Below are 27,987 nucleotides of genomic sequence, written 5' to 3'. Positions count from 1 at the left end.
GGCTGGAGCTGGCGTGGGAGGTGCTGCTCACCTGCTGGCTGCGAGGAACCATGCTCATTTGTATGTGATCCCTGCTATGGAATGAGCTGTGGCCAACACTGAGCATGCCTGATTTCTCAGAAGCTCAAAATGGGTCCCTGGGGGCATGACCAATGACTTGGAGGGAGGCTGGAAAATTAGAATAAATTAAAGCATCCGCCATCACTCCTGTGGCTATCCTGCTCACTGTGACATGTACAGCCTAGAGATCCAGGAAAGGTAATGGTTCTTCTGTGCTCTAACCTGGATGTTCATACCCAGAGATGACCTGTTACAGGTGCTGGCTGATCCGGGATCGGCTGCTCTATAATCCTGTGCCAGGCAACTCTGGCTGGACACTTTGCTAAAAGCAAGCCCCTCTTTCCTAAGAACACGGAAGTGGCAAGTCCACAGGGAGACCTCATGTCTGTCTCCTCTGGGGTAGGGGGAATCTCTCACTCCCCATGTGACTTTCACAACTACCATGTCTGGGAGAAGGGCAGGCAATGGGGTGAGTCACTCGTGCTGGGTCAGAACCATGTCTACATCCCTGAGGGCAGACTAGAGGTTGGCATGATTGCTTCTGTACTACAGAGTGAGCATGACATGTCCTGGTCACACAGTTCTCCAGTATGTCAGATCTAGATTCCAGAGGCTGTTTTTTCTGCTCTAAACTGCGTGCGTACTCCTAGCCACCACTCTTTGTGGCCCTGGCCCAGATAGTTCTGCAGTTCCTCCCCTGGCTTCTTTCAGCCCCACCTCTACTTAGAGGGCAGGCATGCTGTCTGCTCTGCGCCAGGGCATCCTCTGCAGACGAATCCCGAGGTGGAGCCTTGAGTGTTCCTCTCTACCCATGGTCACTGTTCTCACGTCTCTCTGCCTCCCTCCTTCATAATAATTCCCCATCTGGCCATGAGTGCAAGTGACATACCAGCTAAGATGACTCTCTGAAAGAAAGAAGCCCAGACTTGTGCCACCTGCCACTTTCCACAGTTTAAGTTCTCCCAACAAGACTGACTTCACGCCACCCACGTGAGCTCGCTGCAGCGGCTTGGAGTTAGAGGAGAAGGCTATGCTCGATGGGCCCAGAATGCACTGTGGGAGCCTCCTCCTTGGCAGGAGCTGCAAGAGGCCTCAGCATTGGTAAGTGGGACCAGCACCCTTCCAAATGCAGCTGGAACTGCTGGAGTGCCTCCAGGTGACACTCCAGCCACCAGACACCAGTATCAGTGTCCAAACCATGCTGCCCTCTGAGGGTTGAGGGGAACAACACACACACACAATCAATTGTCTTCAGCACTGAGAGAGACACAGGGAGCAGCTCCTGTAGGGGGCCCCAGGCTCTATGGTATCTCCCCAGGAATGTATCACCTTGGAAACATGACTAACTTTTCTATGCAGCTTCCAGCTGGTTGCCAGCAACATGACCTTCTTTGGAGCCTGACTTTCCTGTAGCCACTTCTCAGGCAACAGCTGCGTCCGTCCCTGGCATGCTTGCTGGTGGGTCTGCAGGCATCTGAGTGAGGCAGTGGTGCCTGCAGAGGGGCTGCTGCCAGCAGGAAGCTGGTGACTGCAGCAGGCTCTTCAAAGGCAGAAGTGTATTTGCTACCTTTGTAGAAGACACAATGGGCAGCTAGAGAATTTAACAGCTCGTGGGAGTTCTAATTAGAGAGCCAATTATAACTCGATTGACCTGCCTTGCTTTGAAAGGCTTGGAAACACGCATGTTGTCCTTAGGAAGAAGCAGATTTTGCTTCTAGTTTGTTCGGGGAGGTCTCTGCAGGGACCTTTCACTTGAGCTTGGTTCCAGCCCCATGTACCTGTCTGTAACACGAACTGCTAAACGGTCTTTTAATAAAAGAAACCTGGAACCAGATAATGGGGTGAAAGCTGAAAGAACAGAGAAGCAGAGCAAGCCACAGCCACCACCTCTTACCTCACCGACTCCTCAGTCTGAAAAAGCCTCTAGCCGAAAGGGACACTTCTGCCGAAAAGCCTTTAGTTCCTGTCTCCTCACGCCTTATACACCTTTCTCCGCCCAGCCATCACTTCCTGGGATTAAAGGTGTGTGTGCTTCCCAGTACTGGGATTAAAGGTGTGTGCCACCACTGCCTGGCTCTGTTTCTCTCCTAGACTGAGTCAATTTCATATAGTCTAGGGTGGCTTTGAACTCACAGAGAGTCACAATGATCTCTGCCTCCTGAGTGCTAGGATTAAAGGTGTGTGCTACCACTGCCTGGCCTCTATGTTTAATCTAGTGGCTTGTTCTGTTCTCTGATCTTCAGGTAAAGTTTATTAGGGTACACAATACATCACCACACCTGTCTAGATCTGGCATCCCAGTGCAGAGGGTGAGAGAGAGCCTGCAGACTCCAGGCTCCTGTAGGGAGGGGCCGAGTTTATCTATGAAGAAACACCACATCCAGTGTCAGTGGCTTCCCTGTGCTAGGCCGGCAGCTTCTGCTGCATTTAGAAGGACACTGGCCAGAATTTCAATTATGGAGCTAATCAAGAGTCAACTCTTAGCCAGACAGAATCTTGGGCCAGTGTGTGTGTGCATACATGTGTGTGCATGTGTGTACCATTCCCCAAGATTTCCCTCATCAAATCACTGTTGTTACTAGCTTGGGGTCACTTGTGCCCTGGGGAACAGGCATCCGACAGACATCAAAAGGGGACACTTTACACTTCTCCTAAGAACCCAGGTGTACCACTCATTGTTGGACACATCTGTGGTCCTTTAGGCTCAGGAGTGTGATCATACCTCACTTCTGCCAGCGTGATCACCATCATCCCCATGGACAGAAGAAGAAACTGAGGCCCAGAGAAGTAAGGCAACTTGCTCAGGGGCCCAGCCGCTTTGCATGGAAACTATGCAATGATTCAAGCCATGTTTGCTCCTGATGCTTAGCCGAGAGAGACTTTGCTGTCTGAGCTCCTCCTCCTGCCCAGGGCAGGGAACAGGGCTGGCCGAATCCCTGCATGGAGAGCAGAGAAGACTGTGGACACAAGCACTTGGGGTCTGGTGGAGTTAGGTACAAATCCCTTCTACAGGGACTAGCAGTAGCTTCTGCATGACTGATCAGAGCCTAAATTTCCTGAGTATTATTTCTCACCTGCCACTTGTCCATTTTGGACTTCCATCTGCTATTTGAAGAGACCTTCCCATGAGAGATATCTCCCCAAAAGCTTTGGGCCTAGAAGTTTTAAGTCTCTTTTGCAAGTCTAGAAAACAAGCGGAGCTGACATGGTCCAGAGAAGCCCACAGCACTCAACGGGGAGCTTGGAGTCAGCCCCAATAATGGGAAAGCAATCAGGCACAAGATGATTTGGGACCAGTGGTCCAGGAAGCCCCAAAGGCCACTTTCTCATGGCAGCCAAACCCTCAATCTGTGTTCAAAGGCAGGTAGTAGGCTGGGGAGAGCTGCAGAATGAGAGAGCATCAGGACCAAGATCCAGGGCCTGGGAATGTGGAGCAGAGTTGGTATCAGTACATGAAGACACAGACCAACGAAGGCAAGAAACTCCACATCTGGCCCAAGCTAGTATAGTGAGACAGGATCTCTAAAAGCAAATGGCAAGGGTAGGATATGCCAGCTTTGAAAAAAATCAGGTCATAATTGGTGTCAAGACTGAACTTGGCTGTCAGTAACTGGCCACCTAAGACTTCAGAGCAAGGATCAGAAGTAAGCACAGCACTGGTATTTCCCTTTGGGTGAAGTGAAGAAAGACCTTATGACACAAGGCACCACACAGTCTGCATTCAGAACCTGTCCTGGCCCAGGTTGCTTCTGGGTCTGTGATTATGATGGTCCTTAGGGAGAGCCAGGTCGCCTAATGCCACTTCTCCCTGGCCAGTATAGGGACAAGTGTTGCTGGGTTGGAGGGCCTCTCTCCCAAACAAACAAAAAATTCCTATGGAGGAAGGCCCTGCCCTGGAGGGATGCTTGGAGGGTTGGGGTAGGGGCAGCAGGGCTATAGCCAGACAGGAGCCAAGTGATGAAGAGCAGGGTCTCTATTCTCAGGGATACTCCTTTTGCTTCAAGGAGGACACAGATACCCAGCATCCAGAAACTGTTATAAACTAAAACTAAGTAATTAAAAAGGAATGTAAGAATCTTGACACAGCTGATGTCATGAAAATGCCATTTGCCTGGTTCTCCCCATCATTTCTGATTCTTGCTGCTCTACCCCTGGACTGGTCATGCCTCTGGATACCTCTGGCCTGGCTGTTTCTAGAGCTGCCACCTGCTCCCAAACCAGATTCGAAACTCCCACCAGGGGAGCCCATTCACAGAGCAACCCAAGGGCCCTGATGCCTTGGACATGGGCTGCTCTCCCCAAGAGGATGTGTCCTACTCACAGCCATGAACTCAGAGAGATTACCAGAGCTGTAACCTACACCTAGGGATGACAGTGGTGCTCACCACTCATCCTGTACTGAACCTACACAGTAACACATGTGGGCACTACAGCTACTCCATCTACCATGAGAAAATGGAAATTTACAAGTGGTATATAGTTCAATTGCTCAGCGTTTGCATAGCATACTCAAGGTCCTAGGTTCAATACTAAAAACATCCAGTCCAAAAAAATCCAGCCCAAACCAAGCCAAACCAAGCCAACCCCAAACCCTCAGATAACAAAACAAAACAAAACAAGACAAAGGCAGCAGAGCTGGGGGCTGGGAGCTACTCCAATGCCAACTGTCACTGAGGATCTGGAGTCCTACATGGTGAGACTCCCCTTCTGTCCTGTTTGCTCTAACTTACAGTGTGACCAGGGCAGATCACTGAGCGCTGCTTCCCCTCCAGGAAACAAGAAATTCTCCACTTCACTAAATAGTGTGATACCGGATATGACATATAACCTTCCAAATTACACTGTTTATTAAAAGTGAAATTTAGGGCTAAGCACTATTTGTCGAAAAGGCCTTACATTGTCCAAGTAGCTAAAGTGCCATGTGGACCATTAAAAAGGACGAAGAGGCAACACACAGCAAAGACGGCCCCTCGGCTAGAATGTAGCACTCTTCCCTCTCATGAGCTTAAAGCCAGCTATACTGAGTGGAGAGATTAAGCAAAGCGGCCTGCAGACTTATTAGGGACACAGACACATGGGCAGGGAGGCATCTAAATAGCCCACAGGCCTTCAGAGAAAAAGTTGCTCTCTCTAATTGTCAAAGCAATTTTCTAATTCTGAAAGAAGACAAAAGACAATTCATAGGTGACAGAGCCTTCCTAGCAGACTACGGGCAGTTCCGCTGTCAGTCTTTTTTCTATGCATGGGAAGAAAGCTGACACTGGATGAAAGAGACTGGCTCTGAGAGGAGGCGGGCCTCAGTCTATTCCAGCACATACCTGTGCCTGGGTCTTAGCGAGACCAACGGAAGGAGCAGACACAGCCCCCAGGAGAAATGGGAGGTCAGGAGGTAATCCAGGGCTGCGTCAGTATCACAGAGCTCTCATCATGGGCCCATCAGACCAACGCGGGAGCACAGGCTGCCACGCCCGACAGTCTGGGGGCAGACTTTTGATTAATAAGCTGTGAGACACGCAACTTCCTCTAGTTCAGGGGACAGACAGACAGACACCTTCAGAGATGGAGGGAGGAAAACACCAATTTTCACGATGCCCATGTATGACAGGATAAAAGGGTTGATTATTGAATAAATATCTAGTGATATTTGAAGCCAGTTTCAGAGAGTTCTGACATCAGGCCTGTTTGAAACTTCAGGAGAGATGCCATTATCTCAGAACAGTGTTTGTGGACAGCTTTGTTTTGATGCAACACCTTAAGAACTGTTCAAAGAACTGAAAATGTGGGTATAAGGCAGACGACACATCCCAGCAAACCTCGTGTTGTGGAGTCTGCCATCCACATAGGACAGCATGGGATAGTTCCAGCATCTTAACCAATTCCTGCCACTTTCCGCCACTAACAAAATCCCTCTGGAGTTTATGTACTTATTGCCAATCCAGAACCTATGCTTCAGAGAACGTGAGAGCCAGGGAAGCCCTCAAGGACAGCCTGGTGTGAGCCCTCTAGCCTGAAGATGTCCTAGCCCAACTAAGAGGGTTCCTTGTCTCGCAGTCCACCCCCAGAAGACAAACATGTGTGCCATGCTCTAGACAAAAGCTAGTTATTACACACACCTCTGATAGGACCTCAAAGTGTGTTCTTCCAATGAGCAGTAACCGAAAGCAGGCAGCTACAGGTGGCCGGGTTCCCCATCCCATCCCTTGACTTCCTTTGGGGACCTCTTTCGAAGCTAAGCTCACCTTCCTGTTGTCTGTGATTGTCACTGAGTGGTAGGGACAAAGGACCTAGAAACCAGCAGCCCCAGGCTGTTTTGGTGGCTGTTGATTTGTCCAGGACTCTAGCACTCGGTTGTGCTCATCTGAGATGAGAGAAAGGCTTTGCTGCTCGCAGATGCCACACTTCCGCTATCAGTGTCACCCCTGCTGGTCCTCGCTGTGGCACTCAGTGCACTGCTCCTCTAGTTCCCGATCCTCTCCTGTGCTCTGGGCATCTCGGCTCCTCCCTCCCATGCTGTCTACTCCATCAGACCTTGGATGAGCCCCACATCTGCTCCTGTTTTACACCTTTTTCTCGACCTGTCAAGCTCAGCAGAGGCAGGCCCGAGCCTCCTGCTGACACACACACCCCTGCTTGTTGCTCAGCAACACCATCCCTTCTGGTCTTGACGACTCCCCTCCACACAGCCTTCCTGGCTGCCTTCCACCTTCGCTTCAGAAAGCCCTTGGTCCTTTCTTACCTTTCCATCTTATACATTGCCCTCAAAAGCCCAGGCTGACGTGATCAGAGGGCAGCCAGATGTCCCTATTTGTAGAATTTGTTCCTGTCCTGGTAATTGTGTCCTTGGATGCACCAAGTCTCTCTGCCTGTCCTTGGCCTGCAAAGTCCAGCCCAAGCAGACAGTCTTCTCCCTGAGGCCACCTCTGGCCACCACTGTGCACCTTCTCTTTTCTCTCCACTCAAAACCGAATGACTGCTTTGGGAAAAGCTGGCCCACGTTTCATTAATGCGTTGCAGGTACCATGAGCTAAAGGACTTTTAACATAGCCAGCAAATAAGTGCAAATTTATACATTTATGCAAACTAACATTGAAAATATTCCTTTAGGCCTTCTGGGAAAAAGTCTGATCACTCTGAGAATTCCTCCACAGCTTTGCAATTCCTAGTCTCTTGAACTTATTGCTTGCTTAATACCTGTCCACACTCAGCCCCTGCCTCCTGGCCTGGGCTAATTGACAACACCTTTGTTTTTCCTTCCTTTCCACCGTATGTGAAGTTAGGAAATTATCCATTTCCCGTGGGTTTAATTTACATTTATCTCAACTCTGACTTTCCACTTTACTTTCATCGATACGATTATGCCTTGTCTTTGCTTTTTAACAATGCAAACACGTTTTGCATTCTGCACAGTGTGCCGCTGTACCACTCACATCCCTAGAAGTTAGTCAGGGCAAGCGCGAGCTCCCATCTGTGCCTCTATCAGCTGCCAGACTCTACCTGCGTCAGGCAACTACTCCTGGAGACCACCCCTCCAGCGGCTCGGCTCTTCTTTCTGAACACGGGGGCTGCCATGGACAAACTTCCTGTCCTTGGGTTTTCTCTGTGACCAAGGTCTGCCTCCCATGGTCCCTTATCTTGGGATCTTCTCAGTTGGTTTTATGATGGTTTCTGGTCCGTGTTCCTTCACCTGTTACTCCTAACCTTTCTTGGCTCTGGTGTGGCACAGTGTGGTATGGATTGGCCTGTGGCTGCTCTCACTCTCTTCTGGGTACCAGGAAACTCAGTGCTCATCATTGTTTCTGCCTCTTGCTGCCCATAAACCTGGAGCCTCACCTCCTCCCCAGACTTCTGCTCTCTGCTCCCAAGGAGCTCAAGGGCTCACAGACTAGCCTGGTTCCTGTGAGGAGAAGACATCTGTGTACCAACTAAAGGGTTTGGCTCTCTTGTGTGGTTAGCCTTGAAGAGCAACTGGTGCTAACATTCTCCCTGGTTATGTAGATGAAGAAACTGAGGCACAGGAGAGGAGTACCTGCCTCTAAGCCCCAAAGTCAATGAGTAAGAAGAGCACTGGGAATCTAGTCCAGACCTGTCCAGAACCATAGCCCTGGCCTTGCAATAAAGTGTGAGCCACCTTCCTGATCTCTAAGACACTGAAAAGCTGCTTTGCTTTAAGTAGCTGGGGCAAGGTCTTGATGTTTCAGGGCTAAAGAGCCTGTGGATTCCAGAGACTCTCTGCAGGCACTAGAAGACCCAGCACGCCAGAAGGAAGAAGATCTGCCCTCAACTGTGGCAGGGCGAGGGGAAAACCACGACTGGGGAGCACCGTGTACAAGATCACCAGGAAGGAGCCTGCAAGCTCTTTGGGAGTCCCTGAGCACTGGCACTGGGCAAAGCTGCCAAGCTGGAGAAGCTGAACTGCCCCAAACCTGCGAGCTGGCTGCTCCCAGCCCGCCTTCAATCTGGGTGGTTTCCGAAGCCATCAGGATACACAGAGAAAGGCCTTGCGGGTCTGTGATTACTGTGGGTCCCCATTGGAAGACCACCAAGGTGGATAGTGTCTCCAGGCCTGGTGAGGCTCAGAGGCCTGTCTCACTTCCTCTGTGCTGGCCACCTGGCTAGCCCCTCAGAAAGGAAAACACTTGTCAGGAGCTGGGGGCTTGAAAAGCTCTAAGGGGAAAACAGAAACCTCTCCTGGGGTGACTTTCCTATTGATCTTTTGTCTCAAGTGTTCCCCCTGGGGATGAACAAGAAACACTTCTCTGAATAATTCATAGGCCCCAAGGTAGAAGCATGCTACTTCTTTTTAATAAGGCCTGGGCACTTGGTGTTTAATTCTTCTGCAACATTCGAACAAAAGCTAGGGGACCTGAAAAGCTCTTAACACATCCCTCTTTCAATAGTGAGACAAAAATTAAAAGCCAGGTAATATCTTTAATCAAACAGACTAATGTTTGGATAATATGTGAAATTATTTATAAAGCTGCATCGAGTTACAGAGTGCTCATAAAAGGAATCTGAAAAAAAAAGTGAGTGACTGTAATTATTACAAGGCTGGATTTATTTTTGAAACTGAAAATGACTGCCTCTGGCTTTTATTTAATGAACACCTACTAGGCACCAGGAACTCTGCTGGCTCGTTACTCAGTCACTTTGGTTAGCTCTCACACAGCCCACCAGGGTAAGCAGCTGCCCAAATCACAGAAATGCCAAGGTTCCTAAACAACAAATCCAGGTTCAGATTCAGAACTAACCCTCAGGCACAAGTTCCCTCATAAAGTGCATTTTCAGTTCATCAACACTGTCCTACCCAAAGCCAGCAGCTACAGCTCAGTCCCCTACACCACACAGCACTGATGAGAAACGGCAAGACAGGATCCTTTGAGCACATTTTACTGTTAGTTACAAAACCACATCCTCTTAGGCCTAGACACACAGCCAGTCTAACAGGACTTCTTGCAAAAGGGACATGGAGGCACAGAGAGCTTCCGGGCCCTTCTTGGAGTTAAAGAGAGTGAGAGACACCATTGGGACCTGATCTCTGTCCCAGGATTCTGTGCCCAGTGCCCCCATCCTATCTCACATGTTTGTCTGATGACGGCCATGAGCTCCCGAGGGCCACAGATGTGAAAGACACCTATCTCACCTTTCCTGCGGCCTATTAAACGAGAGAGGCCCTCTGCTAAGAACCTAATGACCTCAGAACCGAGCTTGGCACACTGGTCCAGAGGGGGCCCTGTGGCTTTCCGCCAGCTTAGAACACAACACTGACCTTTGTGTTCAGTCAGAATCCCATAAGGAGGAGGTACAGACGGGTGCTCTGTTAGGGAGGGCATCCCATACACATCCCTGACGGCCACAAACTTCTGGAAGGACACCAAGATGGCAAGTGGCCTACTCTAAGGCCTCTCAAAGATGGCCTGTCCCCCGGGGTGAGGGCAGCAGGGCAATGTGTTCCTCTTCTGTCTTGGGCATATGTATTTCTGAACTGCCACAGGTTTGTATACATGGCGTGAAGCTGGCCAAACATCTCCCCTGTCTGTGACACGGGCACCCCTCCCTTCCTGTAACTGGCCGCTCCCTAATGGCCAGTATCCTGGAGACAAACTGGAGGCTCCAGATCCCCCAGAGTAAGAGGCCTTTGAAATCTCTGGTACGGATACTCCCTTAAGGTGGCTGCTGCAAGCAGTGCAGGGCCCAGATGGGAGTGATGGTGACCAACACTTAAGATCATCCTTCTCAAACCTAGAGCCACAGGGGGATTTGGATTGCTGACCCAACTGCTCCACTGCACCTAGTAGGACCTAGTGAGACAGTTGTGGCTGGGTACTGTCACCTCCCAAGGTATCACAGCACCTGCCTGGCTGTGTGCCATGTGATGTTTCAATAGGCTAACTGTATTTGGCCTTGGGAAGTAGTGGGCGTGAGGGTTGTAGGCTACCCGCTGCTTCCAAGGAGAGCCCAGTCCAGGAAATGGGAACCCTGGCCTTGGTCTCAGACTCACCAGTCGCTGCATGCTCTTCACATGGCTGGGGCTGATGGATAAGGCTTCTTCATACCATCGCCGGGCCTCATCGAAGTTTCCTCGAAGCTCAGCAACCTGGCCCCGCATGTATAGCACATTGTGGGACATCGGGAAGAGGTTGGCAGCTTCTTGGGTACAGGCTGTGGCTTCAGCAGGCTTTCCAATGCCAATGTAGACCTCAGCTGTGGGGGCAGAGCAGAGAACAGATGCTGTCCTGGATCACTGCCCTCAGAGACCCTGTGGCGGCTGGTATTCTGCTTGGGGACTTTCACACTCTAGGAGTTTGGCAGGGCCCAGAGCCAGCTGTGCCTTACCCTGCTGGACATGGCCACAAGCCAACAGCCTTTTGTGTCCACCTGTGCCCAGGTCACTTGTGCTTTGGTCCTTGAAGGGCAGACATATGCCACTACCAAACTGACAGCGTGAGGTCTGCCTGGGCTCTGGCCCAACCTCTGAGGACAGTCGTCCCAGGGCCTACTTAGAGCCCTTCAGCACTAGGACGGAAGCTGCCCTTGGCTCTGCTCATCAGAGAAAGGGCTGAAATGAGCACAAGAACAAGGACCCGCGGCACACAGTCCCCACACAGGGGAGTGACTCTGCCCTCTGGAGCTTGCTCTTCTGAGGCCTGAGCATGACAAAGGGCTTTCTGGGGGCTTGCTACATCCAGAAGCGTATCCTTTATGAACCTCCAAGGAGCAGTCTGTTAGGGACATCCCTGGGAGCTGAACTTGGATTAGGCACTGGCAGATCTAGCTTTCAAGGCAGCGCTTGAAGAGATCACAGCACTGACTAGTCCCTGCCACTTGGAACAAACCAACAGGCAGACAGAGGTAGGCTGCAGAGTCTATGATCCCTCCAAACCTTTTCCTTTACCCCAGACTCTCTGGAGAGGGACGCCACAGAGTGCAGGGATGTGTTAGCAGGATGCACACAGGGAGTCTGGGGTGCTGAACACACATACCTGCTGTGTTCCCTGGAACTTTCCCTTTCATACAAAATTCAAGTGGCTTTCCGGTCACCCTTCCAAGCCACTAGAGGCCAGGAAGCCCCCATCCTTCCCATCCCTCATTTCACTGGTGTTTTGCTTTCTCTGGGGGAGAGGCCTGCAGTGAGTGGAGGAAGGGATTCTACTGTGGTATTGCCTCACCCTGAGCATTTCTGGAATAGACCCCAATGATGGGCTCTGCAGTACCGGAGCTGAGCACAGCCCAGGTCCTGTCCTCATTGATGGTCTAGCCAAATGTCGGGGCCTTAGCCACACAGCTTTCCGAGACACTGCCCGGCTGTGCTAGTCTCTCAAGAGTGATTCCTTTCCAGGGTTTCAGTGGGAGAGTGAGACACGCTCCTCGTCCCACCAGTGAGACACTTCACTCTTTCTAGGCCACGACCCAACTGTTCTGACTCAGGAACTTTCTGGTGTGGAGTCACTCCTTTGGAGACCTTGACTCATCAATGTGAGGAGCCAGAGGCTGCAAGACAGAGCCCCTTCCTGCCACCACACTGACAAGCTATGTTCTTGGCACCCATCCACTCTGCACCCTGTGCTGGGTCTGAGCCCCTCACCCGCTCTCTCATGGTCTAAAGAATTCCGTACCTCCACACAACTCCTGACTTTAGGCTGCTGAAGGTCTTTACTGGGTTATCCGAACCGCCATCAACGTCTACGCCAGCCGTTTTGCACACCCCGGTCTTTCTCATCCCACATGCCTCCCTAGCTCCCCTGTGCTGATCCACAGGGATTCTTTTTGCAAGGATGCTGCACTCTCTCTGCCTACACTTCCCGTCATCCAATCTGCACCACTGGCAGATGGTTTGCAGCCCAACACCCCACTAACACTGATCTTGTCTGGGCCCCCAGCAACTCCTTCCCTGCATATCCACTGGATAATGTCTTTATTGTACCACACAGCCTCCTTCAGAAGAGTTCTTCCTGCTGGGGAGATAGATGTTCAGTGGGTGAGCTTGCTGTACAAGCATGTGGGCCAGTTTGGATCCTTGGGGCCCACGCACAAAGCCAGGTATGGCTGTACACGTCCACAGCCCCAGCTCTGGGGTGGGTTAGAGACAAGAAGACCACCGGGGCTTGCTGGCTTGCCCGCTTAACCAAAAATGGTGGATTTCAGGTTCAATCTCAAGAAAGCAAAGCAGACAGCTAGAGGAGACCCCCAGAACCCTCCCCTGGTCTCTACACACAAGTACACACATGCATATACACAGCACACACAGGCATAGTCTCTCTCTCTCTCTCTCTCTCTCTCTCTCTCTCTCTCTCTCTCTCTCTCTCTCACACACACACACACACACACACTGAGATTGTACTAGTGACTAGTGTGTGCTGCACGCTGAGCATGTCATTGTGTGATCTAGTGCAACTTCCTTGTTTGCTCAGTGGGATAAGAAATAACTTGCAAGAAGTGGGAGTCAGAATTCTGTGTGTGCTGGGGATCAAACCCGTAAATACTCTATCATGGAGCTCCATCCCCAGCCCTGCTGTGGGATGTTCTGTATGGCAAATGTGTTGCTGATTAGTCAATAAATAAAACACTGATTGGCCATTGGCTAGGCAGGAAGTGTAGGCGGGACAAGGAGGAGAATAAAGCTGGGAAGTGGAAGGCTGAGTCAGAGAGACACTGCCAGCCGCCATGATGACAAACAGCATGTGAAGATGCCTGTAAGCCACGAGCCACGTGGCAAGGTATAGATTAATGGAAATGGATTAATTTAAGCTGTAAGAAAAGTTAGCAAGAAGCCTGCCACGGCCATACAGTTTGTAACCAATATAAGTCTCTGTGTTTACTTGGTCAGGTCTGAGAGGCTGTGGGACTGGCAGGTGACAGAGATTTGTCCTGACTGTGGGCCAGGCAGGAAAACTCTGGCTACACAGCCCTTACCTTATGTTTTGTTTTAGGATCTCACTGAAGGACCGGGTTGGTCTTGAACCAACTTCGCAGTGCAGACAGGCCTGAGTTTGCTTTTGTGAGTTATTCTGACTCAGCAATGAGAGAAAACACACACACACACACACACACACACACACACACACACACACACACACACACACACACACACACACGCTCTGAACGTCCCTCCTTGGCTCCCACCTTTGCCGCCTTCTGCCCATTCCACACTCACTTGGAGGGAGCTTTTAAAGCCCCATTCAGACCTTCTAGCTCTTCAGAGCTTCTACGCAGGAGGTTCAAAGATCAGTTGTGGCTACTGGGAACAGCCTAATGTGCACGACCTGACCCTGGCCACAGACCCACTGCCTCCCCTGGGGTCCTAGAACTGCACTGTCTAGTTTCGTCTCTCAGAGCTCGTGCTACAGGCAGGGCTCTCTCAGCTGTGCTGTGCAGGGTGGTGCTGCACCTCTCCACTGTTCCTGACCAGTGCTAAGCAAACTCTGCCCTGCTCAGATGTGCAGGCCTTCTCTATTGCTTCCTGCTTCTTGCTTTGGCAAGACCTTTTGTTCCCGGGGGTCACAGGAGCGGCACTGTTTGTTCCTGGCACTTGGCACATGGAAGTCACTGGCTTCTGTAACTGTTGTTCTGCATCTGCAGACCCTAGGAAGGCAGGGACTGAGTGTCTGTCTCCATGACCACTGCACTGCAGAGCCTGGCCCACAACCAGACTACAGGGAACAACTGAATGTCTGAGCAGGGCTGTGGGCTGCAGGCTGCACAGGTTGGTGCTGAATTTAGGCCTTCCAACATGTGAGCCTTGCAACTTGAGATGGGTGACCTGGTAACTCTGCCTCAGTTATGAAGGGGACTCAGCGGGTCACAACACAGAGTTCTTGGCACAGTATCTGAACCGCACATTGTGCTCGATAAGTGCCAGCTATACGAAAGGTAAAGACTATAAACTCAAACCCCCGCAGATGGAGAAGGCTGATGGGCCAGGGCTGGTCCCCCATACACCACGTGTCTAGGAACTGTCTTCCTCTCCTCAGGGTGGACAAACCACTGTTGCCTCTAGATTCTGCTGATGCAACTCCATGGTGGCTGAGAGAAGCTGGAGGGGAAGGGGTCAGGCTAAGGAAATTGTGACAGTATCACAGCTTCAAATTCCCAGCAGAAATCAGAAACTCTGATCGTGCACATCTAAGAATAGCTGCTGGTTTCGGCTGTGAGAGGTGCCAGAGTGAAAGCTATAATTATTAGTAAGTAACAAGCAGAAATTAACCACCTACCGCAAAGGCATTTTTAGCTGCCATCCCACTGTGGGTACCCAGAAGCTGCCTGGCTTGGAAGGGGTCTGGTTGGGCTCTGCATTCCTGGAGCTGACTCTCCACGGACAGTGAGGCCTGCTGAGTTCCGAAGAGAAGGGCTCACTCAGCTCCGGCGGTGTCACCATCAAGTGTCACCACTGTACCCCAGCTCTCCTGGCTTCTGCCCTGGGAAGACTGTGCCATGCTCACAGCTGCCTAGTGGGGTTCCCCTGCTGCAAGACAGGGGGTGCCCCCTCCTGCCCTTCTCTGTGGGAGACCGAGTACAAATGATGCCATAAGATTCTTGGTACTTTCAGGAAAAAAGCAGAAGCTGGGAGCTGCTTTCTAAGTACCATGGGAAGTTCACATGCTGTAAGAGAAGATGATGAAGTGTAATCCTCCAGCGTTGGGGGCAAATACAAAGACAGCAGAAGGACTGGGGAGATGGCTCAGTTGGGAGTGTTTGTCTTATAAGCCCGAGTTTAATCCTCAGAACTCGCATGAAAAGCCAGACATGATAGCATGCTGGTAGCATCCCAGCATGAAGGCAGAGACCTGGAATTCCCTGGTCAGTTAGCCTAACTCGGTGAGTTCCAGGTTTGTGAAGAACCCTACCTTAAATAAACAAACACACAAACAAGGTAGCCACTATATGTAGAATGATAGCCAAGGTTGTCCTCTAGCTTCTATGTGCATGCATACATGTGCACCATTGTCTGTACACACACACACACACACACACACACACACACACACACACACACACACAGCAAATTTTCTCAACACATAATAAGTGCTTTATGAGTGGAAAGGAGATGCTGATACCTAAGAAGATAAGTGGGCAAAAGCCATGAGCAGCCAATGAAAACACATTTCATGTATCCAAGTGGTAAAGATCCACGGTTTTGAGAATGCATGGTATTGGCAAGGAGATAAGAAAATACTGTCATATGCTGCTGACTGGAATAGAAACTGGTAAGCTCTGTGGGAGGTCACATGACTACATTTATCCAAATTAAAGAGTGTACACCGCTTGACCTATCGATCCACTCTTTGAAGTTGACCTTACAGACAGAACAACACATGTCAGTATACTTACTGAAATGCTGTCTGCACTGGCAAAGCATGAGAAATGAAGACAATAATCCACAGTGTACTGCTGACACCATGATGCTTCCCACCAAGGAAGCATCATGCATCTGTGAGAAGTGTAAGTCAGCACTACATAGACTGACACACAGTGATCTCCTAGACACTGGAAGAGGGCATGGGGAGAGGGCACAGAATGGCTAAACCTCTGGGAAGGTTCCAGAACTAGCATCAGTGTCTCATCAGGTAACTGAGGCACAGGGACAAGGGGAGCCTTTCCATTTCACATCTTTCCCACCTGTTCAGTGTGGACCATGCCAGTGTGTTACCTGAAGTTATTCAAATAAATTTGTGTCATTGGTCTGAACAACCAAAGAACCAACACGCACAGCCCAGGCTGTGTTGGCTACCAGGAATCCTAGTGAAGGTCTGTGGCCCGGGGGTCAGGGCTTCCAAGATGAAGGATGAGGTGGCGAGGGGAGGGAGCACTCCCGACCCAGGAAGAGAAGGGCCTCTATAATCAAGCATCCCTCATTTCATGCCCCAGCTGGCCTGTTCTGGAGGCTCATATTTCATGCTCACAGTTCTCTTGCCATCAGAAATATAGCCCAGAAACCCGGAAACAGACGCTGGAACCTAATATTGTCTCAGAGAGATCTTTCTTTCCTGAGAGACTCAAATCCAGGGCCACCTCCACCATAGGCTCCTGTCATGAGGTCCGCTACTCTCCGCTCACCAGGAAAACCAAGCAGGTAAGAACAGGCCCACAAACACCCCAGACACAGCTCTGGGAGTCAGGCCCTGATTGGTTCTCTAAACTCTGCAGAACATATGGGATCTGGAGTTGTTAGAGCTGACGATGATGTTACTTGGTCTCCATGAACTGTCAAAAGGGAGGTGATTTATTGTACTTCTCAGCAGGCAAGCACAGGCCACGCAGGGTGAACCCCACAGTCCTTCGACAGTCACTCCAGTAAGGATATGCAGATACGGAAGGAGTTGACAGTGCACAAATGCTGAGGGACTCTCCTTGGCTTCATCCACCCACATGACACACTGTACTCACTGCATGAACTCATGTACATCTGCCCAGAGGCTAGAAGGCAAGATTAGCATCTGCTTTCCATAGTTCCATCCCAGTAACCTGTGGAATGTTAGAGCCACACCCATCAACTAGTACCAAGGCCATTATTCTGAGCCATAGAAACACAAGGAAACTGAAAAGCTGCTCTGAATGCAGTCTTTGTCACTGAATTCATCACTATTCTAGTAAGAGCCATACAATTTCCTTCCCAGGAGCCACAGAGGGCCATGAAAACAGGGGCAACAGCTCTGGACAACTGAGTGGTGGCAGGGGTGCCATAGGGTGGGATGAGACGTCAATACCCTCTAGGCCAAACTTTCTGGCATTTTGTAGGCCCAGCTTTAGGAGTTCTAAGAAGGGTGGTTCAGTGGGCAGAAGAGCTTCCCATGCAAGCCTGACTATGTGCTCTTCAAAAACTAGCCTTCAAGTCCATGGAAAAGACAGCTGTGACCTGTGCCAGCCCTGTATGTCCAGCCAGGCTTTCCTGGTCTGGTCATTAAACAGCAGTCTGTCCCTCTCTATCCTCTGGGGTCACTGTCCATACAGGTGACTGAGCAAGACAGTCTCAGACTCCTGAGCAGGGACTGGGCTGTTCTGGAGAAAGCTGGCAAGTGGCCTTCCTGCTGGGCCCTGGCTCTCAGAGGCAGCCTGTCTTGGCCTCTTTAGGGAGTGGGTGGAGGAGAAGGACAATCACATACACAGGCATGAGTCAGCCTTCTTTTGTGCTTAGCAGAAGATAACTGGTTAATTTACAGCAGTTGTCAGGGGTCCATTAAGGATGCTGACACAGACAATGCAGATGGGCTGGTCCGTGGCTGGCAAAGCCAGGTAGATCAGCTAAGCCTTCACACGTGCATGTCTGCTAATGGCGACGGACACACGAGGTAGGACACCACACAACTGGCCCAGAGAAGGATGGCATGAGTAGAATGGGCACCCTTCCTAGGGACACCTGTGCTCTGAGCATGCTCCCTGGTGGTGATGAGCCTGAGAAGGGTCCACCAGGTCATGCAGATGAAGTGGTAAAACTTGACAGACAGGTGACTTTTGGCAGAAATAGAACTATGCATATACACTAACAGCCATCACTTCCTTGGGAGCTCACCAGGTGAGATGGGTTGTCAACCTTACTTTACTCTGGGATTTGCAGCTGTGGGCAGCCTTGTGCAGCCCGCGACTGCCACATGAAAGCAGGGCGTAGCGGATCATACTTCCTTGGGGGTCGGTTTCCAGACCAGGGGCTGCTGCTACTGTTTCCCACTCTGCAGGTCACCAGGCCTGCCTTTGGAGGGAAGTGGGGACACCAGACACACTGCCCTGCCTTGGCTTTGTGCCGTTAATGCTTCCTATCCCATTGCCTGGAGACTCGGAGAGTGAACGGTGAGAAGAAGCTCTGTGTTCCTTGACTCTCGGAGACAGGTGCTATTCTAGCCCTACCATGCAGATGAGTAAACTGAGGCTGAGAGGGAAGGCAGAGCTGGATTCTACCCAGCCAGGAAAGAGTACAGGTGGAATTCACTCTGTCACCTATGGGGACAGCATGGGGGTGCAACACTGGCCCCTCTATAGTACAAACCCCCATTCTGCAAATTTGTTACTGAATGCCTACTCTGGGTCAAGTGCAGTCACTGAGGAGAGATGAGGAAATGCAGGGTAGCTCACAGTCCCTGTACAGATGTAATAGCACAAAAGGTTTCAGTTTTCCCAAAGGCTGAAGGGTTCCGGGCTAAACTGTTGAATGTGCCCGCAGAAGACAGCAGCCTCAGGGTCAGCAGCAGGCTGTGGGAAAGGATGGGTGGATGAAGAGGCCCATGGGATCAGGGGCTAAGTGACAGCCATACCTGCATGGAGCCAGATCTGTGCCAGTGTCATCCAGGGATGCAGTGGGCCCTGCTTGGGGGCACTGCTCTGCAGAGATGAGGCCACTTCTGACAACGCTTGCTCCACTCTTGAGGCTGCTACTGATGTGGCATGGACAGAGCCTGTGGGAGGTTTCAAGACTATGTTAGGAGTTAAAGGGGGGACCACAAACCGAATACCTAACTAATGACCCCCTCCCAAACACAGACATGAGTACAAACATACACACACCTTCCCCAGGATGCGAGTTATTGTTCTTAAAGAAACCAGGGCCAATCAAGATAGCCCAGGACTTTAGTTTCACCCTCTGTCCAGCTGTTCCTTTAGTCAACACACAGGGCACATGCTATGCTAAGCACTCTCCAGGAGCTCAGCCTGGCATGATGTGAGTGCTGGGGCAGGAAGGGAGCGCAGCTCGACACACAACAGCATCAGTGATGGACTACAAGGGGATGTTACACAGCACCCTCTGTTAGGGCCGAAACCAAGTAAGTGTGTGGGTGCAGCAGAGGAAGGCCATGCTTGTTTCCTGGTGTAGTATCTGGAGTAGATGGCTGGCCATTCTCAAGACAGCCCAACTTCCTGTTAATTAGTGCAGCACCATGGATGGAGAATCAAGTTCCACGGCTTGACGAAGCACTGGAGAAAGTACATGCTTGCTCTGTATACGGCAGATGCCTGTTGTAAGACTGACACTGGAGTGGCGGAGGGCAGCCTGGATGCTTGAGCTTCGACACACACCTATTTTCTAAACCCTGCGTTCTTGAAAGGCTATTGGGCACACGTGCCAGGCAAAGGCATAGGTGTGGTGCATGAACCAAAAATAGAGCGGTTGCTTGATGACTAGAGAGCATATCCTTAACCAGGAGCATGCATCTCACTTCTTTCCAACATTCAGTCTTAGAGGCAAGGCTCAGAATTGAGGGGAAGGTTCTCTTATTATTTTAACTTAGAATTACTCATATATATATATGCATATGTATATGTATATATATATTCACCTACAACTTTCTTAATTTATCATTTATCAGGAAGTTCAGCATGGAGACAAACATTGCAACATTGTTAGTGGTAACAACTATCAACTTATGAAATTTATAACATTGAAAAAAACATGTAAAGATTAATGCTCACTATGCAAATAAATTTAGTTCATTATATATTGGGTAACATAAAATTGTGAATGTAAAAAATATCTCAGTTGGGCTTTGGGATGTTCTATTACTTAGTCACATTATTACTATTATTATCATTACTATTATTATTCATAGGTTACTTATTTTAAGAGGCTTGGTAAGCTGTGCACAGTGTTTCATGCCTCTAAAACCAGCACTCAGGAAGCTGAGACAGGACTGTGAGTTTAAGTCTAGCCTGGGCTAGATAGTAAGACTGTCTCAAAAAACAAAAACAAAACGAAAAGGAGGTGTGACAGCAACAGCTGGCCATCCATACTGTTTAACTGTTTCAACGAGGTAGAAAGATGGACTCTTCTAAGTATGTTCAGATTTTTGATGGGGGTTTGGTGGACAGAATCCAAAATCTACGGAAGGAAAACCATTCTACCTCCCATGGATAAGCCCTAGGCAGACAGGCTTTGGAGGGCTCTGGAGAGGACAGCAGCCCCAGGAGGGCCCTCGGTGTTCTCCAGAGAAAGCTGCTGCCCAAGAATGAGGAAACTGATGGGACGATGATACTTCATAGGGGAAACCCCGATGCCTGGCTCGGAATCTACCCTGCTCTAGATAAAGTATGTCTAGAGCTATTATTTTTAATATAAATAGCAAAATAGTTCAGCTGCTACAGCTATTTTTGCTTGCATTTTGTTGTAACCTTTTATGTGTGTATGTACATGTTCATGTGTGTGCTGGTGCATATGTACATGTATAAGTGAGTGTGCAGAGCCAAGGGACAACCTTGGCTGTCACTCCTAGAGTGTCTACTTTGTGTTTTGAGACAGTGTCTCTCAGTGGCTTAGAGGTCTCTGGAAGAGGTTCTCAGACCCCTTTAGATGCTAGAAAATTATGAAGACTCCAAAGACATTTATTGGGCTTTGTCTACTGATATTTCCACACTAGCAAGTAAACCATGCTCAACATGTTCACTTATTTAATTATTTAAGGATAATAATGCACTGTGGCTATAGAAAAACCGTGCAAACTTTGTCCCACAATCTACGGATCCCTTGCTAAACAATCTGTGGCTTTTGGAGGAGCTAATATTGATTTTGGGATAAGTTATTTTGTCTTTTGCTCAAGGAAGGGACTACATGGTTCCTACTGAACTCCTGCCCAAATTATTTTTCTTTGCAATGTCTATAATGTGACAGAATTAATGTTTAGTGTAACGATACATTTCACTCTGAATTAAGATATGGCAAGTGATGATGATGATGATGATGATAGTGATGTTGGTGGTGCTGATGACAGTGGTAGTGATCAGTTTTATAGAACGTGTTACATTTTAGGCTCCGTGGATAGCATTTTGCACTGCTGAAGAGACAGAATTGAGACTTGAAGTGTCATATAACCACTCAGAGCCATACAGCCAGTTGGTGGTAAAACCAGGATGCAAATAGTGTCTGGTTTTAACCCCAACCTCTACATCCAGCCATAGGGCTACCTCCTGCAGGAAGGCTGCAGCGAACCTCCTACTGTCTCCGCAGTAAGAGATATCTTGAGTCCTCAGAGCTTCCACACAAGTGTCATTATCACTGTGCAGACAACAGGCTTCAAAGTGGAGGAACTGGCCTTCCTTACTTGACTGTGTGGTTCTAAAAGACAGCAAGATGTCTTCTGTTCTGGCTTTTTGAAGTCATTACACAATGCCCTGCCCATTCTAGATACTGAGTAGGTGTTTGTAGAATAAATAAGAGTAGTGTGGACAGACCTATCTCTTTATGACATCCAGAAGAGATTGTGTATGTTCAGAGTGGTACGGCCGTAGACTCTGTGACACTGAGAAGATATACATGGGTGTGCTCCGTTCTTCCTAATGGATGGAAGGTTCTAACCTTCATTGCTTCCAAGGGCTTTTTCAGTGTATCTGTCACACTTCTAGAAATCTCAGGCACAGAATTAAAGACTGATGTCATTTAGTGACTCTCTCCCTCTACTGCCATTAAACCATTGAAGAGCGGGGATGGAGAGGGCGATCAGGAATCCCTTGATGTTCTCAGTCAATTCCTTATTACATGTATCACACGGGCAGAAAGCCTTCCAGTGATGAAATCGAGATATTAGAGAATTCAGAGGCTTTTTATAGCAGACAACAAACAATAGTGGCCAAAGTACACAGTAGTTAGCATCTACTGTTCTTTGCAATGACGTAATAAGTAAGTCTTCCACTGGGTTAGAATTTGGAGGAACAGCTAACAGCACAGCAAAATGGCAGCCATGTTACTGTTGAGTAGAGCTGAAACGGTGAGCAGGAGTATGTATGTGGTTGTGACTTATGTGGGCACACAGTCGGAAATGCTGGTGCTCAGCCATCTGTTTTTAAGGAGCTCTTCTTTTCTCACCAAAGCAAATGCACATTGGCGTGACCCAGGGGAAAAATGGAGCCAGAGTCTTGGAAAAGGAATCCGAAGGAAGACTAAAGGACATATTTCCAACTTGAAACCCAAGACTCTGGAGAGATGTTTCCACATTATCAGGTTCAACAGATGAGCCAGGCAATGTGCCCGGGCTGCTCCGCATCTCTTATTTATCACACTAACTTGAGCAGCACATATCACTGCTGTGACCCAGGGAGCACAGTGTGTGTGCTGCAGCTGCCATGCCCTGCAAGGAGATAAAGCTTCTTTTCCCTTAGGACACAGCGCCTGGGAAAAGCCACTGCAGGTTCAGCTCAACTGGAGCTGATGGAGGCAGGCAAGTCTATGCCCTAAAAGCCGGCCCAAGGTTTGTGAGCTAACTGCTCAAATGGTCCAAAGGGTAAGATGCCTTGAAACTGGGCAACCTGAATTTTCTTGGCCCATGTATTTTGTTATCCTCCTGCCATGAAAAGGCTGTCTAGAACACCTGATAAAAAAGGCTAAGGGCCATCTGAAGAACTGTCTTGGTTCCTAACCCAGGGCTTCTAGGTTCAGCTAGTCCACCTTGGGAAGGAGGAGGCCAGGAACAAGGGTGGAAAGACCTTTCTGCATGGTGGAGAACCAAGACCTCTGGTGGACATGCCCAGCCTCTGAACTCCTCCTGAGCTTTCCTATCACATGGAGAGCTGCTCAGAAACCCTGCCATGAGGAGGACACTGGCAATGGCTGGCTTCATTTGCTTTTCAGCCGAAGCCTTGGCCAAGCTCCTTTGCACCTAAGGAAAGAGACGCCTGTGTTGATTTCATACAGATCTGAGCTCTTCTTAGCCACCAGAGTTCATTATTCAAAGGGACCCAAGAGGCAACAACATTGTTAGGTAAAATTAGGAGGCTTACTTAGGTGTGGTCACCCTGCACTTTCACAAATAGGGGCCCCGAGTGAAGAGCACACATTTCTCTTCTGGCCCCCTCTTTGACTGTCTGGTGGGACTAGAAAAGCGGCTGTAGTTACAAGAAGCCTGCAATTCCTTTCTCTTCTTGTGTCTTCTCAGCATGGAGAAGATGAAACCTTCGTCTACCTAGTGACCTGGTGCTTATCCCAGAGCTAGGAGCAATTGACAGTTGTCGTGTTACATGTGAGAAACATCCTTCACCAAAAGAGAGACAGCAGTAGACACACAGGACACATGTTGCCAGGATTTGGGCAGCTCTTGGTGCCCAGCCCTGGAGGATTACCTGGGTTATTTCATCTGAACGTGGGAGAGGGATGGAGCATGTGGCTGCCACACCCCTCTCCTCACTCACATTCTTTCTGCCCCTTGCTCCTGCAGCCCATACCTGCCTCCCTCACATCTCTTCTGAAAAGAAACCAAGCCACTCTGGCATCTGGTGTGTAGCAATCCCTTGCTGTTGGAGCTCAGATCTCATTTGCCTCTGTTCCCTAATGATTCAATGTTATCTGTCAATAGACTTTATCTACTGTCCATCACCTAGAAGCTGTGCCCCTAAAACAATCAGAGGAAGGAGAGAAAGCAGTCCTTTGTTTTTTGTTTTCCCCTGAAGACCCTGAGTTCTCAACAGCAATCTGAATGACTAAGCATTCTGCCAGTCGGCCTGCTTAGAGAATTCTCATTTTAACAGGGAAGCCTGTCTCTTAAGGCAGGGCCTGGCAATGGGACTGCCCAACTCTGCAGCCAGCTGGCAGTGGTGGCCTGCTCGTCTCCACACCTGCCTCCTCCACTGTTCTGATGAGATTAGCAACAGCTCTCAATTTTTGGAGGAAGAAGCGATGAGAGGCCACTCCTAGTTCAGCCTCCAAATCAGGCATATTATCTGTACATTTGCGTGACAGTGACAGTTTTGGTTTTCTCCCCATAGTCCTTGGGGGTTAAGATTGGCCTGTCTGCCCTTTCTGGGGTAGCGGCTCTCCCACTGTGTTATCATACATCTTCCTTATCTGTGGGTATCACCATCTCCCCTCTCTGTGGCATGTCTATCAGTGTGACAGCAAGGCCAGGCAACAGCAGCTTAGTGGACAGCTGCTGCCTCCCACTGGGTTCCTCTAACAAACTTAGGCCACTGTTCTCAGTAGAACTTCCATTTTATCCTGAGTGAAGAACAGACTAGGATGACCACACCCACAGCTCCAAGATGACTCAGCTTTCCAGCCATTTAACATAGTCTCAATCAGTCGACAAAGACAAAATGTCTTCTCCCGAGAATGAGAAGCTCTTTCCGGGGGAGAGCTTTGGAACAGGAGCCCATGAGGCAGGGAGAGACAGGGCTATGTCGTCTCCAGGGGGCATGCGAGGCTGAAGCAGAGGTGCCAAGGCTGGTGGGCCAAGTAGCCACACAGAAGCATGAAGGGAAGCCATTCACAAGCATGCAGGGATGCCAGCTGTCAGGGTGTGCCACACTGGTGGCTCTGGTTGGAGACAGTACCTTCTGGAGGACTACAGTGGGCAGATGCTTGCTTGGAGGCTTACCCACCCCACGGCACACTCACTCGGCCTGGGGAGGCTGTTCTGAGCCTGGCATGGATACTCGTTCCTGGAACATCATGGGGAACACCTGCCAGGCCTAGTGTTGCCCTGTCTGGACATCCACTTCTATACTGACTTGCCAATTGCTTACAATCCCATTCAGCCTTGTTTAGAGAAAGGCACCAAAGAACCAATTAAGGAAAATTAGGTTAGATTAATACTGACTAAACATAAATAGCAAAGAAAGGTTATATTTGAACAAGATTGTATCTATCAAATAAACTTCTCAAAAATAGTGGGGGATATCACTAATGTTCTCATATATATATATATATTTAAATCTACTTTAGTAATGAGAAACAGTTAAAATATGCCATTTGGCTATACACTACCAGATTGTGTGTAAAATAATCACTAGTCATGATGGAAAGTAAAAAGCCGTTTCTATCTTGCACTCTCCTCCCATCCGATTTTAGACTACGCTCTCTCATATTCTGTTTATTCTCCTCTCCAGGGGATTTACTCCCAAACAGAGCAGTAGCCTTCCCAATCAGTCATTGGAAAGTTGGAGCCAAGAGTCCCAGTCAGCCTTGTTTATTTTATTTCATGGAGAGGGGAACAAAACTCCATCCACCTTTTCCTCCCCAAGAGCAACTGCTAGAGCCCCTGAGTGTGGAGGGAGCCCTGGCCCAGCCAGTCTCTTCCAGATGTTCCATCGGGAGAGTACCTGCTTCCAGGGTGACATCTCCAGGCACGTGGATGGGCCTTAAGCTCAGGATCAATCACTACCAAATCACACAGGTGTGTGTAATTATAGCACTACTTTACATTTTTACAGATGAGGAGGAATCTTCCTCTGCAGGATTGGCTCTTCTCAGGGACCTGGATGTACCTTATGAAGAGTATTAAAGTCTTTTGTGTAAGTGTAACAAGTCTCTGTTGGAGGTTTAAGTCTAGTTTTTGGAAAATCAGATTTAAACTTTCTCAGAGAAGCTTAGGGTTAAAGGGGCGGGGTGGTAAATCTTTTTATGGCTAGCTTTAATGTAATGAAAATATATGTTTTTCATTACATTAAAATGTACAAAACCAAAATGTACCTGTTTCCTATTATGGATTGCTTTTTATTTGTGTGTGTGTGTGTGTGTGTGTGTGTGTGTGTGTGTGTGTGTGTAACAGATGGTGGCCACATGTTACTATGACTACTGAGGCCAGAAGAGGGCATCAGAGCCTTTGGAACTGGTGTTACAGGCCACTGTGAGCCACCTGACTTGATACTGAGTGCTCGTTCTGGAAGAGCAGGAAGTACCCTTCACTGCTGAGCCATCTCTCCAGATCCAGGGGGAGGGCTGGGAGTCACAGAGGCACTTCTCATCTACTCTCTGTGCTCTTCCTGCCTGCCTTCCTCTGTAGTCCTCACAGCAGCACTGTCTCAGGCTGTGGCTCTGTTTACATCCTGGAGTCTCAAGGACTGTGACCCAGGTGGCAGAGCGGGCAAGCAGGTAGCAGTGAGAGATGATCACACCATCCCAACATTCGCACCCCTCAAAACCCACAGTACACATTCGACAGTGGGGGGAGGTGTGACTCTGGAGACCCTCCCAGGGTTAACAGATTGGAAGGCTACTTACTAACTGAAAAGAGGGAGGGGAAGCCATGAAAGTGTGCTTCTGGAGAGTTGCCTTGGGACAACAGATCAAACCAAAATTAAAACCAAGAAACGAAACAGTTGAAAACTCAAAATTAAAGCTAAGAAAGCAAAGAAGGTTCTAATAACCTTCCAACTCTAAGTCTGGCTGGCTAGAATCAGATTTTATTTTTCCACTAACAATGACTTTTGTTTTAAAGAAAGGCCAATCAGACATCCCCGTCCACACTGACATGTTCACCAGGCACATGGAAACTGACCAGTTCATGCCATGTGTTTTGTTTCCAAAGCAGGAAATTCCAAAAGGAAGGGGAAAACAATGAAACCAGCAGGTTTTGGATCTCCCCACACATTAACTCCAACCCTCTGTCCATCAAAGTGCAGGGCTGGGCTGGTGTTCATTGCTAGGAAAGTTGATTGGAATTCTTTACAATTAGGTCAAGAAACTATCAGTGGTTTTATTTCTTACACTAACAAGTTGCATCTGCAAGGAAGAAAGATCCTTGGGATAGCTGGTTACTAGCTAGGCTCTCCCTGAGGATGGGACAATGGCTCATGGCTTCACTCAGAATAACCACAGAATACTGTTTGTGACATGTCACATTTAGCAGGAAGCCCAGTGGGTGCTCAATGCTCCAACAATTTACTAATTAGTTTGATTTGAAGGGTCACTGTAAGAGCCAGAACTTCAGAAGAAACTCAAGACTCCCAGGACGGTAAACACTGGCAGGGTGCACAAGTTGGTGGGTTTGTTGGGCAAACAGTGGGCAGTGGAAACATATAACATTATTCTAGAACCACAGGATCTCATTTAAGACAACAAACTCAACAAAAGCCAATGTCAGAGAAAAAAACATTATTTTTTTTCCCTTGAAAAATCAAAGTTGGCAATTGCCCCCAGGCACTGTATTAAGGGAAAATGCTGCTTTGAGGTAGATGAAAAGATAACATAAACAGTTTATAAATATCACCTTTATCTTTCACAGAATTGTGGTTGCCTTGAAAGCAGAGCTGGGAATATGTCGTATGCAGATGAGTGAGGTCAAGAGTCACTGCTGGTGTGAACGTGACTTTGGATGACCCTTTGTTCCTGTCCTGTACAGAGGCTTAGAGAACAGCGCCCGCCAGTAAAGCCACTAGACAAAGTGGCTCTTCCTGGCAGCAGCCCTGTTACGGCTTTTGTTCAGCATGTAACAGCATTTGGAACAAAGATGAGCCTTATAAACCACAGACGCAGATTAAATCTGCGGCACTGCTGGCAGGAGAGCGAACGTCAAACAAACAGCGGAGGAAAGCAAGGACGGGCTCTCCCGGTGAGCACCGTGAACACTGTATTTAGGTCCCTTTTAAGGACTTCACCAACCAGGGTGTTTCATTCTAATATGGGATTTTTTTTTTTTTTTTTTTTTTTTTAAACTGACGAGTCCTGGAACTCCCTAAAGTAGACTTTCAAAATTTCTGTATTACATAAAAGCAAGATTAGGCAAAGATGCTGTTCAGTCACTATAC

The 27,987-nt window shown here is 49.0% G+C and overlaps 1 protein-coding gene across 1 annotated transcript in view; it reads right to left on the bottom strand.

Moving 5' to 3' along the window:
- The window catches only part of LOC131901788 (tetratricopeptide repeat protein 7B-like), a gene marked incomplete at its 5' end in the record, with an annotated part of 99,874 nt that overhangs the window by 14,889 nt on the left and 56,998 nt on the right, over positions 1-27,987 (bottom strand). The window contains 3 exons of the mRNA XM_059252864.1: positions 10,559-10,761; positions 18,801-18,941; positions 26,462-26,512. Coding sequence (XP_059108847.1) covers positions 10,559-10,761; positions 18,801-18,941; positions 26,462-26,512 — 395 coding nt within the window. The remainder of the gene's footprint in view (positions 1-10,558; positions 10,762-18,800; positions 18,942-26,461; positions 26,513-27,987) is intronic.

This window comes from Peromyscus eremicus, unplaced genomic scaffold (assembly GCF_949786415.1).
Source record: "Peromyscus eremicus unplaced genomic scaffold, PerEre_H2_v1 PerEre#2#unplaced_384, whole genome shotgun sequence".
NCBI classification, from domain to species: domain Eukaryota; kingdom Metazoa; phylum Chordata; class Mammalia; order Rodentia; family Cricetidae; genus Peromyscus; species Peromyscus eremicus.
The sequence above is the reverse complement of the archived record's forward strand: the minus strand, read 5'-3'. Positions and strand labels throughout refer to the sequence as shown.